At 41.0% G+C, this 14,947-nt stretch overlaps 1 protein-coding gene across 1 annotated transcript in view; it reads left to right on the top strand.

Moving 5' to 3' along the window:
* The window catches only part of efnb1 (ephrin-B1), a 93,420-nt gene that overhangs the window by 32,137 nt on the left and 46,336 nt on the right, over window positions 1–14,947 (top strand). Inside the window, exon 2 of the mRNA XM_041797651.1 lies at window positions 6,599–6,876. Within this exon, the coding sequence (XP_041653585.1) occupies window positions 6,599–6,876 (278 nt within the window). The remainder of the gene's footprint in view (window positions 1–6,598; window positions 6,877–14,947) is intronic.

Genomic DNA, 14,947 nt, shown 5'->3' with positions numbered 1-14,947 from the left:
CTCTGTGTGTGTGTGGCCCGCGCCGGCATTGAGGCGACTTGTTTACCGTGTTTGACATGTGAGGAAATCGGTTTGTGTACACTGCGGGGCGTGTGTTTATGTGTGTGTGTTTACAGTCAGACCTTCTTAAGAACATCTTCCCCTGCGACAGCCTGACAGAAGCCAGCTATGTATACAAGCACACGGGTCGAGCCCCGGGCTACGAGCGCAGAACCGCGACCAGCTCCACTTCCCCTAGACTCTTAAAACTCTGCAGGAATACTGGTCAAACTGGTTTTAGATCTGCTAGTTTCCCACAGGGGTGGAACGTAACTTTACACATTTACTCAAACTACTGTCACCAAATAACTGTTTATTTGGGTACTTTTTGAAATCAGTGCTTTTACTTCTACTTGAATAAGTTTTAAGCAGAGTACCTGTACTTTTACCTGAGTACTATGCTCTACAACTACAACACTACAACAAAACAGCAAAAACCGGAGTGTTGAGATCTCAGGTTTAAACATTTCTGAGTTGATTTTAACCCTTAACATGTAATTTTAACTAGAGCTGGGAAATTAATTGAAAATTAGATTAAATTGCAATATGGCATTCTGCAATTTCCAAATTGCAGAAGGTGTAATTTTTTTTTTTTTTTTACAGAAGTTTGTCTCAAAATACTTAAAACTTTTTTTTGTAGCAGAGATGTTATGCATTTCATATCATGCAGACATTCAAGTGCCGTTTTTTTTAGAATAGTCTGCAATAAATCCTGCTTTCTTCATTTTTGTGTTTTTTCTTATTAAATATGAGAATGGCATGAAAAATTAGCACTCCTTTCAATCCAACAATTCATATCCTTTTGCAATATGTGTCAAAACCATCACAATTAGATTTTTTTTTCGAAAGCGTTCAGCTCTTGTTCAGTCTAATATGAGTTGGTTGTAATGTAGAATGATTTATTGCTTGTGTTTGTAGGAAAATACATAAGATAAGGACCTTCACCTCTGTAGAGTATAATAATAGATTTAAGCTTGCCCACTGCAATTTCAAATACTGGGCAATGTGTGGGCTGGATTTCACATCATGCCCTTGGGCAGAGTGTTTACTTTTGTTTTATGGGGATATTGCCTGTTGTACAGGGATCCCTGCTTGGGTTCTTTTGTACGTTTCTAATAGATTGTTGTTGTTTTTGTGTGAGACACATTTACACTAGGTATGCGTGTGGTTTAATGGTTAAATTGGTTTATCAAATTAGCTGGTGTGAGATTTATGAGTCAGTTGAACTAACTACCTATAATTTTTTATAAGCCCCGGCTTGAAATCCCTGTCTATAATACCCTTGAAGTAGCTGTAGCTTCAGTTACCGGCTGCCTTCCTGTCTGAGCTTTCCCCCGGCAATTAGCTTATGAGAAGCCTAGCAGTTAGTGTGCAGGAGGAACATTTAGTCTTCTTGTAGACTAGTCTGCTAAACATGATTTTAATGGGCGTTTACCCAAATGGGGAAAATGGCACATAAGAACATCCCTTATTTGCACCGTGAGTGAAGTTATCCACTGAGTTGGAGTCTGTGCCTGTGACTTTAAGTGCTCCTACAAGACACATAGTCCATATTCTTAATCAGTATGAAATGCCTTCCAATGAGGTTGACTCTCTTACTGCAGCACTGTGATGTCAACACTTTCAAAAGTGTAGTTTGACCGTATGAAGTGTGGATCAATGTAGGCACTTAAAGTGTTAGATTTGTGTCTATATGACCTAAATCAACACTTTCAATTTTGCTGTGTATTAACTTTATTATAGAGGTGTGATTTTACCTGAACAGCCTGGTTGGAGATCTTTTCTCTTGTTGTTCTTGCCAAGGAAAGATCAGATTTTACAATACAACTCCTCAGTAGCTACTCAGTACTTTTAGTAAACTTTTTTCCTTTTACTTGAGTAGGTTTATAGACCATAACTTTTACTTCTTCTTAAGTACGTTTTAACCAGAGTAACTGTACTTTTGCTTGAGAGCAACAGTCCTGTACTTTTTCCGCCTCTGGTTTCCCGGCCGACACCTCACTTGACCTTTAAAGCATTTCGAATGTGGCGAATATCTGCAAACACACTGACAGTTTGATGCCTTTCTCTTAAGAATAAAATGATCACACTGTGTCAACATCTCTCAGAGGATCTTAACCACACATCAAGAGGAGAGCTGCAGCTTCAATGTTTCCATTGTGGGGCCGAGCCAAGCCAGCATGTGGCTCTATCTTGACGGATCTGCAAGGCTGAAACAGTTCCTGCTTGTGGACGATTATTTAATATTGATTGATTTGAATGAGAACAGGATGCATTTGTACTCTGTGATTACACACAACATTGACGGCCTCAGGCCAGGGAAACGGCGGTAAATCCCCACCATTATATATATTACCCAACGGCTCAACGACAATGCACTTTGCATAGTACGGCTTTGTGCTCTTTACAGACTTAACTGTAACCCTGTCATGTGGGTGAATTACTGTAATATTTCCAGAGAAGCTGTAAAATCTATCATATGGAATAGTGATGGAAACGGCTGTAAATAAGGACACCGTATGGAAACTGTCATCTGTAATAAAGAGGAGGCAGTGGCCACTGATTGTGCAGATAATGCAAAAGAGAGATGATAATTGGTGAGGGAACACTTTTCCTGGTGTGATAATTACCATGCTGAGAGCTCTGGGATTGGAGTACCTGTTGCAGTCATGCTTGTGTGCAGTTTGCTTTCCTATGACGCACTTAAAGCTTGAGTGCTGGGCTGCAGAAGTGAGTAGACATAAAAAGAAGTCTACCTGCATCTGGCGTGTCGGCATGTATACAGATGGATCTCCCTCTATATGTAGTCCAAGATAATTGAATTTAATTTACATGTGTGGCATGTTCATGCTGCTGCTCAGGAGGAACAAATCAATTTGACACCATTCTGTTGATATGAGCCGTTTCTGCCTCTTTCTCTCACAGTTCCTGTGTCTCGGGTCCATTCATTCAGCGGCCAAGGCTGCCTGCCAGTACTGTGCTCGGGGCAGAGGCCTGAGCTGACTGGACGGGGGTGGAGAGCACGGGGGGGAAGGGCTGGTTTGAGGCTCTGTAAGGGGCTTTGAGTGGGCCTGAGTGTAGGCGGCGTTTTATATGAAAGTCGGTGAGGGCAGGGCGTCTGAATAGGGGTGGCTGGGAAGTTGTGCTGGGAAGGTCCAGGATGCACCCCACAGTGCTTTTGTGTGCTCTCACATCCGTGTGTGTGTATGTGTACGGGGCGGTGGGGGGGCGGTAGCATATGTGAGATCATGTGCTCATATTCACCAGTGGAATGTAAAAAGAGTGAAGGGGGGGTTCTTCTCTCGCCTCTTTTCCTCAGCTTGGTTGTTTTCTGTTCTCTCTCTGCTGTGCTGTAGCCGAGGCCTGTTTGTATAAGCTCTTTACAGGATTGAGCACGCTGAGGAGCCATCCAGATGAAACAAAACCAACCTCATTTGGTTGTTTTGAAAATGATTCTCTTTATTTTGTTTGGTTCAGGCAGATCCACCTCGTTTGACATGAGGGGAATAAAGGCGCTCTCCCGTTCAGGGTCATTTCCCAGAAACATCGTTTGTATCTGCAGCGCTCTTCCTCTGTGCACTCAAACTTCTTTCATCAACAGGTCTCCAGACAACATGAATGAAAGACGCAATTCAACCTCTCTTTTCCCCCCTTTTTCCTTTTCGACCTTCTCAAAAGTACAATAATCTTCAGTCACTCGTCTCCTCCTCTCCATTGCGTGGCTGTGTGTAGCACCGGAGTGGCGCTGATTAAGCCAACAGAGAGACAAACGGGAGACAAAGTCCCAACCCACCAGTTTAGTTTCACATCCTGGACTGGAGCTGGGCTGCAGCTTGCCAAGTGGAGGGCTTTTAAACTGGGCTAAACACTAATTGCTGCCCTATTTCTTTTATGTTGCTTCTTTCCCATCTGCGATGGCGCTTCCAGACCTCCACAGCAGCCAGAGCCTCATTATAGCAGACAGTTAACAAAGGCTGGGAAACAGAAGCAGAGAATTCACTTAGGATAGCTATCTAACCGCCAAGTAGGAGGCCTGCTCGGAAAATTGAATCAATGACAGGGGCCGGCTTGTGATTAAATCCTTCAGGGATATTAAGATATTATGATTTTGGAAATCTTAATTATTCATCTAAATTGTTGCAGCTCACTTTGATAATGGAATAAATGGGTTGTAAAATGAGAATCAGGGGTGTAAGGCTCAATGTTTTCTTTGAGAGCCTGGTTTTAAAGTATTTTTTAACACATTTTGAAACAAATCACTTGGAAAAAGTTGCATCCAGCTACCCCACAAATAAACAGAAAAACACCCACTCATAGGGTGACACGAATCAAGGTCTCATTGTGATGTTTGCCTTCTCTTTCTTCCCCCCTCTCATGTTTGATGCTTGTTTTTCTGTAGGTGTATAGAGAGGGGGGAGTGAGGGGAGAGAAAACAGAATGAGGGAGATGTTGAGGAGGTGAATGAGAGGGAAGGATAAAGCTAGAGGGAATGAGATTGGGGAGTTGAAATAGAAGGGGCTGAGATTGGGGGGGATGGAGGGAGAGGGGGTGGTCAGCAACAAAGCCTAATGTTGCCATGGAAACTTGTTTATGCCTCACTGATGCATCTTGTAGATCCAATTAGAGACTGATTGTGTCTGTGTCTTCATAGACACACGCACGTGTACCCCGGCCCGCCGCGCACACACGCGCACGCATACAACTGCATGCATGAAAACATATGTACGCACACGGGCGCACGCACGCGCGGCACATGCAGTGTCGCTTCTCAAAAGCAGCAAATTGTTCGGGAGGCTGGGACAAAGGATACCCCGCGTTCTCTCTCTTATCAGCCCTTGAATTAGCGCAACCCCTCCTCTCACCCCCAGCTCCCTCCTCACCCCCATGATCATCAGACAATAGCGTGGAAATAACGTCTCACCCACTCCCAAGCTTCGTATGAGAGATCCTGTCCACATTTGCTCTTATGACATCATATCGGGGGGAAAATGGGGGCCCTGACGGATGGGATTTTGACCGTTTTGCAAATTTCATGTTGCATTTATCTCTTTTGTGAATGAAGTCATTTATTTGGTAATGTCCCTGTCTAAGAAGAATGGCCATGAATGTTGAAAAGGCCTTAATCCAATCATGTTCATTTTCATGGGGGGTATTTATTCAGAAAATGGGACTTTTTAAATGATCGTTTCTTACAATGGCTGGCCGTTAGCCAGTGTTTAACATCAGATGAGGAGGGATGGCGATCGTAACCCCCCCCCACACTCACACACTCCTATCAGTCTCTTACAGGAGGCATCACAGTCCTCCCTTCTCTGGCCTGCCTGAAGAGCCAGTTATTTAGTGGTGAAATGATGTGTGTGATGATGAAATGAGGGGCTGTAGATAAGGTGAGATTACTCTCTGAGAGAAAAAGAAGGGAGAGACAGAGAGGCAGAGAGGGGGCCCGGCCCCTGATGTCTTGTTAAAACGTAAGGGATCAGAAAGAACAACAAATGCATTGCGCGCTGCTAAATCCTGCTTAAATCCGCTGGCATGGGCAGATCTAGCAGATAGCCCCGCTGCTGTGCTCGCTGTCTGCGACCACGACACACACACATACACACAAGTACATAAACACACCCGTGGTCAGTCCGGCTGTCTGGGTTAATGCTTGGCTAACTGGGACAGCAGAGCTGAACCATGTTGACATTTTAAGCCTCAAACAAGTCCAGAACAATGATTCAGCCCGTCTGCCCCCCCATCAGACCGCAACCTCAGCCCATTTTGCTGACCGACTCGCGCACATACACACACATGCAGACGAGCATAAACATACACACCACTGCCCAAACACACTGCAAGTACTCAGCGCCCCCCGCCCCCTCTTTTCACACACACTTACACACACACAGTGGGTCTCCTCCTGTTCCCCACCTTTTGTGAATAAAAGAGAACAAGCGCTGATCTGATTGAGTTGGCAGCAGAGAGAGAGGTAGAGAGGTACAGTAAGGCCAGATGGATTATCTTAATCCTCCTCTCGATGATCATGGCATAGGGAAGATGAACCCGGAAGCCTTAACCTCCCGTCTGACCCCAAAGCAATATTTTCTTTTAAAAACGCAGCTCTCTGAAGTAGCAGCAGCAGAGGTATTATGTGGAGAAACCAGACTTATAAGGAACTCTGAAAATATGAAAAAATAATCTGTGGCATACTTTGGATGTAATCCAATCTGTAGCTGTTTCTGTGGCAGCCATTTTGTGTTTGGCCATTTTGTTTCCCTTCTTGCACTCTTTTGGTATGCTTTGATTCAGATCCAAGACTGAAAAGAAACTTTGGAGGATTTGTGTAAAATGGTCTGTCGACAATCACTGAACGCTGTCAAGCTGTTACATGCAGTGTTTTTAGTAGGGCCAAATTACTACACTCTACCTAAAGCCCATGTCAGACAAACCTAAACCCATAACTCTTATAGCTCAAAGTATTAAGACTGTATAAACTCTAGGTGAATCATGTAGGTGCTTTTCCAGACTTCCTTGATTATGTGATAGTAACATTTTGTCCCTTTTCCCTCCTCCTCAGGTTCCTGGCTGGAAAAGGCCTAGTTATCTACCCAGACATTGGGGACAAATTGGACATCATTTGTCCGAAAGCGGACCAGGGCAGAGACTATGAGTACTACAAGCTGTATCTGGTGAAGAGGGAGCAGGCCGAGAGCTGCAGTACAGTCCTGGATCCTAATGTCCTGGTCAACTGTAACAAGCCGGAGAAGGACATCAAGTTCACGATCAAATTCCAGGAGTTCAGCCCAAACTACATGGGCCTGGAGTTCAAGAGGAACGTCAATTACTACATCACCTGTAAGTCTGTCATAAGGGGTGATTTATTGTTCATATTTAGCTTTCTAACCTTCATTTAACCAGAGAAGCCTGGATGCACAAACGGAGTAATAATGTCTGCTTCACACTCAGTTACACACAGTCACACTTGGGAGTTTCTGACTAAAACTGTATATTAATGGCTGCAGCGGCAGCTCCACGGAAACAACTGGAGCTGATGTGCTTTGCATATTCTCAGTAGTGAAATCGCACCGGCATTTCTGCTCAAGATAGTCTCTTATCTTTTTTTTTTTTTTTTGTAAAGATTTATTTTTGGCCTTTTTGCCTTTATTTGATAGGACAGTGAATAGAGTCGGAAACAGGGAGGAGAGCGGGGAGAGACATTCAGGAAATAGTGCCACGGGCCGGATTCAAACCCGGGTCGCCTGCGTACATGGCGTGCACCTTAACCACTCGACTACCGGCACACCAGTCTCTTATCTTTAATACAATTTTAAGATGCCAAAGCATTTTGGTAAAAACAGCTCAGCTGGACTTAAAACTGTAAAAGAGTGATTGCACTGGTCAATGAACCTGAGCAGATGTGTTAAAGGAAACCATTTAATTCTTGAAACAGCTGCAAAGGATAATATGCATCAAGGCTGCTGGGTGAATATTTAGAAAAAGCTATTTAGTCTGAGTTTCAGGGCAAATTTCCCCCCTTGTATTAAAATCGACCTTATTGCAAAAACATCCAATTACAGAAACAAACACCAGGGCTAGCCTTGCACAGCTGACGTGAATTATTATTGCCTTCAGAGAGTTAGTGGTAACAATAGCATTACAGTACTGGCAGCATTGTTTATAAGATGTGTTGGCATTGATCTTTACTTCAGTTATTGAGACCCTGAAATAAACACTTGCCTGTAAACACATTTTGTAAATAATACATCAGTGTTGTGTGGAGATGCTACCCAGAGCAGCGATGGTTTACCTGCAAAAAGGCTGCTCTTGATGGCTCACTCCAGGGAAGGAAGCAGCGTTATTGAAGGTGAACCTAGCATACCCTGTGTCCAGTGTGATCCTCATAGCAGAGCGGAAAAAGAGCTGCCCCCTCTTCTCTCAGCTCATCATCTATACTGTGTATGTGTGAGGAACTAAAGTCTGTCAGCATGAGAGCACAGCTCTCGCAGCAGAGAGTGGAGGTGCTGACAGCTCCACTCCACAATCAGACGCACAGCAAGAGTAAATTTTCACTGAGCTGCAGAGCTTTATGGGTCTGTTTGCGCTGGAATATCATAAGCGTAACATCCTCTGTGAATTCAACCCTGAGTAGAGGCAGATAGCTGCTGCATGTGATGCAAAATTCATGGCGCTATCAGGAGGCTGAATGCATTCTGTGAGAACTTGCCTCTTATTTCCCAGGGGTGAGGGAATTGAAAAGTTTCTTACAGTGGTAATTTCCACTTGCCTCTGTAATTAGTGCTGTAAATAGTTTCTTCTTAAGGAAATTTCCTTTGAAAGCAAAAAGAGAATGCTAACCTGGAAAAGAAGACATGACTGGACAGCATTTAAAAACTGGGGTAGTGAATACTTCTAGTCACCAATTACTTGTGGTTAATACTCTGGTGTCTGTGGCTGAGAGGAGCACTGTGTGAGCAGCATAGTGTAATTATATAATTGGATTTCCAGCCAATAAGTAATAGCATTGTGAATCAAATTAAAGGTAGCACCTCCGACTGTCTGCTTGAAAAACACTCCCCATCAACTCGTCTGCTGCTGTTTGTGGGTTAATAATCCTACTCCTCTCAAAGCAGCCAGTGTTAAGATCCTCCAAACTTTACTGTAAGTCCTGTTGATGAAATTATTAATCCTGTGTTGAAATCGGGACGATAAACACTAGTTAGCTAATTAAAGGATGTGGATTGTTGTTACATCAGGATGCATTCAAGTAAAATAACAGTTAGGCAAGGTGTTATCAAGATGTGTTCAAATATTACTTAAAAGAAAAGAAAATTTAAATTAGGCTGAGAAATGTGAATGAATCCAGCTGTTTGGAGGTAAAAATGTTTTGAATAATAACATCGGTTGCAAAATTAAACTAAGTATTTTTTCAGTCTGTCAAGACACGTGTAAATTCGCATAAATGAAAACATGTAATGGATGAATGATCACATTGTGTAATTCAGTTGTCCTTACTCAACGACACTCGCTGCATTGCAGAATAATTCAGTTCTCCTTTATTAGGTTACACTGCCACCTGTAGGTGCTCCCAGCTCACTACAAAGCTAAGTAGACAGGCCAATGACTAAACCAGCCGAGGTTGTTATAGTTGACTAAAACTAACTAAATAACTATAATTAAAATGTAAAATCAATTTAGTTAACTGAAAATTAAGAAAAACAAAGCTTGAAAAAAGAAAACTAACCGAAAACTTAAATCTGTGCTTAGGAAAACCAAGATAAAATAGAATTAGAGATAAAATACTTTTAGTTTTACGTGTTTAGTTGCATTTAAATGGCATATTTGAACAAAAAAATGAAATGTTAAAAGTAGCCTATTTTTTTTTTTTTTTTTTTAATTTGGCTTTTAGTACTCATCCCTGACAAGTTTCCTGTATTCCCAGAAAAACTAAACCCAACACCGAAACTAATAAAAAACTTAACTAAAAGGAAGCATTTTTGCAAAAATAAAAACTCAACTAAGAAACCAGCAGTGAAAGCTAATAAAAACTAAACTAAAATTTCAGAAAAGTAAAAATAATCAAAATAAAAACTCAAAAACTATTATAACATTGAAACTAGCGGCTATATCAAAATATAAAATATGATCAGTAGCCCAGTCAGTGCATTTACATGCAATCATAGAAATTGGAATAAATGTGTCAGTCCCATAAAAACTGGACGTATAAACATCTCCGTCCAACTGAATTTTAAGCTCCCAAATTGAATTCTCCAAATTTAAGAAAAACACATCAATACTATAGTTGGACATCGTTTTTCTCTTTAATGTATGCTTCAGTTAGACCAGCCTGGGTTAGTTATTTCATGCACACTCATCAGTCACACCAGGCTTTGACCCAGATGTTGACTAGCATAAATGCTAATCACAGCAGAATCATGTTATCATGTGCCTTCGCAGGAGTTAGAAGTATAGCATTCATCTTATTTGCACCGAAAGTAAAGCACAGAGTGTTTATGAAGTATCGTGAGCCATAAAGCGTGTACGTTTTCACCGTCTGACAAAGAACTGGTTAGCTGCTTGCTAACAGGAAGGTCTACGATAACAAACTGAAAAAGAGCATATTGCCATCCGGTGTAGTGGAGACAGACATGCTCTCAACAGTGAATCGATTCTTCCATTAAGCATGAATAGTATAGTATAGAATAGTATAGTAATTTATTTCTATAAAATACTGTTATATGAACTGCGATAGTGTAGCTGGTGTAGCTCAGTTAGAGGAGCAGACAGCCATAAACAGTGGCTATAGTCCTCAATGCACTGATCATAGGATCAATTCCTAGTCTTGTTTGAAGCATGTCTTCCCCCCTTCTCTCTCTCTCAATATTTCCTCTCTCTCTTCAGATATACAGGACTTAAGCCTGAATGAATACGATTTTAGAGCCTTACCATCCTTTTGAAATATCTCATGAAGACGCTCTAACATCTGAAAGTATAAAAAAACAAGAGCATCTTACATACCTTGATAGACCTGTATTTTCCTCTGCTTCCATCATTTTATTTCCTTGAGGCAGTGCAGCACAGAGCAAAAAAAAACATCTATCAAATTAACAACACCAAAAAATCTCCTTATTGTGTCTTTCAAGAGTACACTGAAAATCAGCTTTCACAGTCAATATTTCTGGCATGAATGAGCAGATCAGGATGAAGATTTATAAATTCTGGAATATTATAGCAATTGTTAAGTCACCCTTCCTGAACAGAGCTCCATATCTGCTCAGTCCCCAGCGAAATGCTTGTACCCTCCACTCCCTAAAATATCCTGCTGTTAATGAAAGTGTAAAATCTATAAGCACCCTTAGGACACTGCTGTGTAATGCTGCATACATAATACAGTATTTAAAAGGTTTGGTCATCACAGCTCCATTTAATGTTGCCTGTAGGTGTCATTAGTTACATGTGGACAGTTTGTTTCCAGTACATTCTTCTGGTAGCTAGTTGATATTTCCTGTAAAGGGTAGCGCTCTTGACATTTTGTATTTTATTGTCAGCAAATCCCAGGAAAAGATTAAGGCAACAATACAATTGATCCTTCTAATACTCACTGTATGAAAGGTCTAAGCTCTGTATACTGTAGCTTATTGCCCTTGACATGAACCTCCATTGTCGTGCAGAAAGTAATTAACTATATCAACAATGTTAAGTCCTTTCTTATGATCTACAGTGACACTGGTAGTAGTTTGGTTGAAGTGTATTTTCAGTTAAATGTCTGAGGGCTTTAAATAGCCACTTTAGAACATTCACCTTGATGTCTTTAAATCATTTCTGTGTAGCTTTCGCTGTATGTTTGTCTTGCTGGAAAAGAAATCTCCCATGCTGTAGTTCTCTTCATCCAGTATTTTCTCACATTTTGCCACATTCATTTACCCACTACCTTTACAAGCCTTCCAGGGCCGGCTGCCAAGAAGCATCTCCACGTCTTGATGCTGCCCCCACAGTGCTCTACAGCGAGGATTTTTTGACCCCTGCCCCTTATATCGGAGCGCCCCCTTTGCTCCATGAAACAGAGTGAAGGTAGTGAGGAAATCTTCCCCCAAATGACTGGATCACCCTTCAAGATTTTGATGAGTCATCAGTCGTCAATGCTTTTTCAAAATAAAAGGACCATAATGCATCGAAACAACACTGAATTTAGTTAGAACAATGGTTGTCATAATATTTAAAACTTTAATTACAAAGAAAGGACTTACATTTGTACACTGCTGCATATTTCTGATGATTCATAGGGCATTCTAGGAGATTTCGCCCTCAATTTGGAGTGCGCCTCTGGAAAATCTCAGTTGAAAAGTTTATGTGGCCCTACCCCTCCTTTTTTAGCAAGAATTAGATCACCCTATCCCTAGGCATGAACATGTCAAATGTAGGGGTAGAACTGAGTGGCAGGGGCCTGAATTGTATTTGGGCTGAGCCTAAGTCTAATATCTTGTTGGTTATGGTGTTTTATAGAGCGTGTGACCACAAGAAATGATTTTTTACAGCCAGCCTTATCAATCAAGTCCCACATTGGCAGGCACAAAGCGACATTTATCTCATGGGATGATGCATCAGACAGTCTACACTCTGTTTCTTCTTCTTGTTTAGCAGCAGAATAACACAATCTTAATTCAGAAGACAGTGTTACTTCAGACATTTCTTAAGCCTTATCTAAATTTCTCTTTAGCTAGTTGTTTCCTGGAACGACTTGAGCAGTTTTCTTAAATCATAACATGTGTTGTGGTTGATCTGATCTGAGGATTTTGTCAGTTTGGTGCTCAGCCATATCTGTAATTGATTCCTCATTGAATCAGTGAAATGATCAGGGATGACTGTGACATTAGAGAGACGATTTCTACGCTAACATGCAACGAGATCAGAATGCCAGAGAACTTTTGGCTGGAGGTTGTAGAGGCTGTGTGGGAAATAAGGAATACATTTACCACTAATCATTTCTTATGAATTAACTGAGGTTTGGTTGGGAGAGCATTATACAGAGTAGCCCTCCTGATGTTGTTCCATTTTTACATTTGATACAACATGGGTCAAATTATGATGTTTATATATGGTGCTTTTCAAAACCACTTACAGTGCCTAAATAGTATTTATACGCCCTTGGGTGTAATAATTTGGCTTTTTTGACAAAAGAAAATTACAAAAGAACTTTTTGATGTCAAAGTGAAAACAGATTTCTACAAAGTGATGTAAAAATATGAAATGTAAACAATTGAATGCATATATATCCACCTCCCCTTAGGTGACTGACCTTATTCAACAGAGGTCCAAACAATCTGTGCCTAGTAGTCTATAAATTAGGGGAATGAGGTTCACCTGAGTGCACTGAATGTTTGTCAATTGTTGTCAATGATTGATGACAGCTAGCTCTGGAAAGTCCAGTCACTGGTTAATTAGTATCCCTGGCTACCATTTCACATTAAAGACAGAAGAACACTCCAAATAACTCAGAGAAAAGGTTATTGAAAAGTATAAGTCAGGGCATGGATATAAAATCATTTCCAAGGCACTGAACATCCCAAACATTAGAGGTGGCAGCGTCATGTTGTGGGGACGCTTCTCAGCAGCCAGCTCTGGAAGGCTTCTAAAGGTAGAGGGTAAAATAATTGTGGAAAAATATAGGAAACTTTGCAGGACAATCTTGAAGAGAACTATGGTTTGGGAGAAGATTTGTTTTCCAGTAAGATAAAGATGCAAATTAAACAGTGAATGCTACAAAGAAATGGTTTAAAGACAATAAGGTGAATGTTCAGGAGTGTCCAAGTCAAAGCCCAGACCTAGAGCAACCTGACAGAGCTCGAGCAGTTTTGCAAAGAACAATGGAGTCCAGATGTGCAATCCTGATTGAGACCTATCTACTCTCAGTACTGTGATTGCAGCTAAAGGTGCATCAACTTAACACTGACTTGAAGGGGTGAATATTTATGCAGTCACCTATTTTACATCACATATTTTGATTTCATTGACATTACTTTGTATAAATCTGTTTTCACTTTGACATTAAAGAGGGTTTTTTGTAAAATTTTTGTGTCATAAAAAGAGAAATTATATTGACTATGATTGATTTCTAAAATCAATAAAAGTGTAAAACTTTTTATAGGTACTGTATTTGGCCCTTTATTGGTGTGATCATCTTGTAGGGTGCGCCCTGCTTAAACAATAAACCACTGTATTTATTTTATCAATGAATTTCATATAATAAGGGAGAAAAGCTGTTAAAAGCGGCCTTCCTATCCCAGAATGATTTGCTAGCCAATGAGAAGACCAGCCTTTCTCATTATGTGAAATTCATCCATGGACCAAAAATGAAGAGTCCTCAATTCAAAACAAGTAAAGTAAGTGAGATAGGAGGAGCTGAGCAACGCTGTTCTTTATCTTGTTTTTATTGAGGGACCGCTGGCAGCTGAATATACATACTGTGTGTTAGAAATTATTAAATATAAGTTTTGAAACCCCTCAAAAGATAAAAGTTAAATGTCTTTAATGTGAAGAAAGTACACCCAAGCTATATTTTTTTCTTACAGTAAAAATAGCTTTTTTATATCACCCCCTCTGAAGGAAAAAATCCATGCTTAATTAAATCTCACATATGTTTCTCTTTTGATCTGCAGCAGTTCAATCGATATTTGTGAACTCTCCCTCAAAGCCTGAATGCAGGGAAGCATGAAGCTTGTGATGTTATCAAGCGACAGTTTTAGAGGAGTGGGGCTCGGGGGGGTTACTCCTGTGGCTACACATCATGCGGACTTAAAGACATATTTCTTTGAGCTTTATTACACCCACATGTCTTTAGAAAACACCTTGGGCAGTTTGGGAGTCTGCTCCAAGTTTTTCCCTAGCCGACTGCTGCTCCACATATTGTCTCCTGATTACATCATAAATATTTTAACTAACTCTATTAGTGACATGTGCGTGGGCATGCATGACTAAAGTGTGAACCAACATCAAGGAGAAAACATCTACTTTACCTTAGGTTGAATTTGCTGTTTATACAACACTCTCTTGCTGATGTGTGTTATCATGCTAGTGCTAAAAATACTCCGAAACTCCATAGTGTTGCAGGCTGTGGACTCAGTTGTAAATCCTTCACAGGAGAGGCTGGACGTGCAGAATCCAGCCTGATTGTGGATCATCATTAGGCTCGTATACTGTAACGTCCTCGCGTCAGCAGTAATCGGCTGTAGTATTTGTCTTGGTATTATGTTAATGTTGTTGTCCTTTGCTGCAGGAAGAGCTGGTGTTATTTATTTCACTGCAGCCTGCGCACACACCATGACACACTTCATCTATCATTAAGATAATGACCATGCTTGGTTTCTGCACGAGCTCTTAATATATGAATGTTTTCTTAAGAGAGCAACAGAGGGACAGCTTGCACCTGCTC

The sequence above is a fragment of the Cheilinus undulatus genome, linkage group 10 (genome assembly GCF_018320785.1).
Source record: "Cheilinus undulatus linkage group 10, ASM1832078v1, whole genome shotgun sequence".
Lineage (NCBI taxonomy): Eukaryota > Metazoa > Chordata > Actinopteri > Labriformes > Labridae > Cheilinus > Cheilinus undulatus.
The sequence above is the reverse complement of the archived record's forward strand: the minus strand, read 5'-3'. Positions and strand labels throughout refer to the sequence as shown.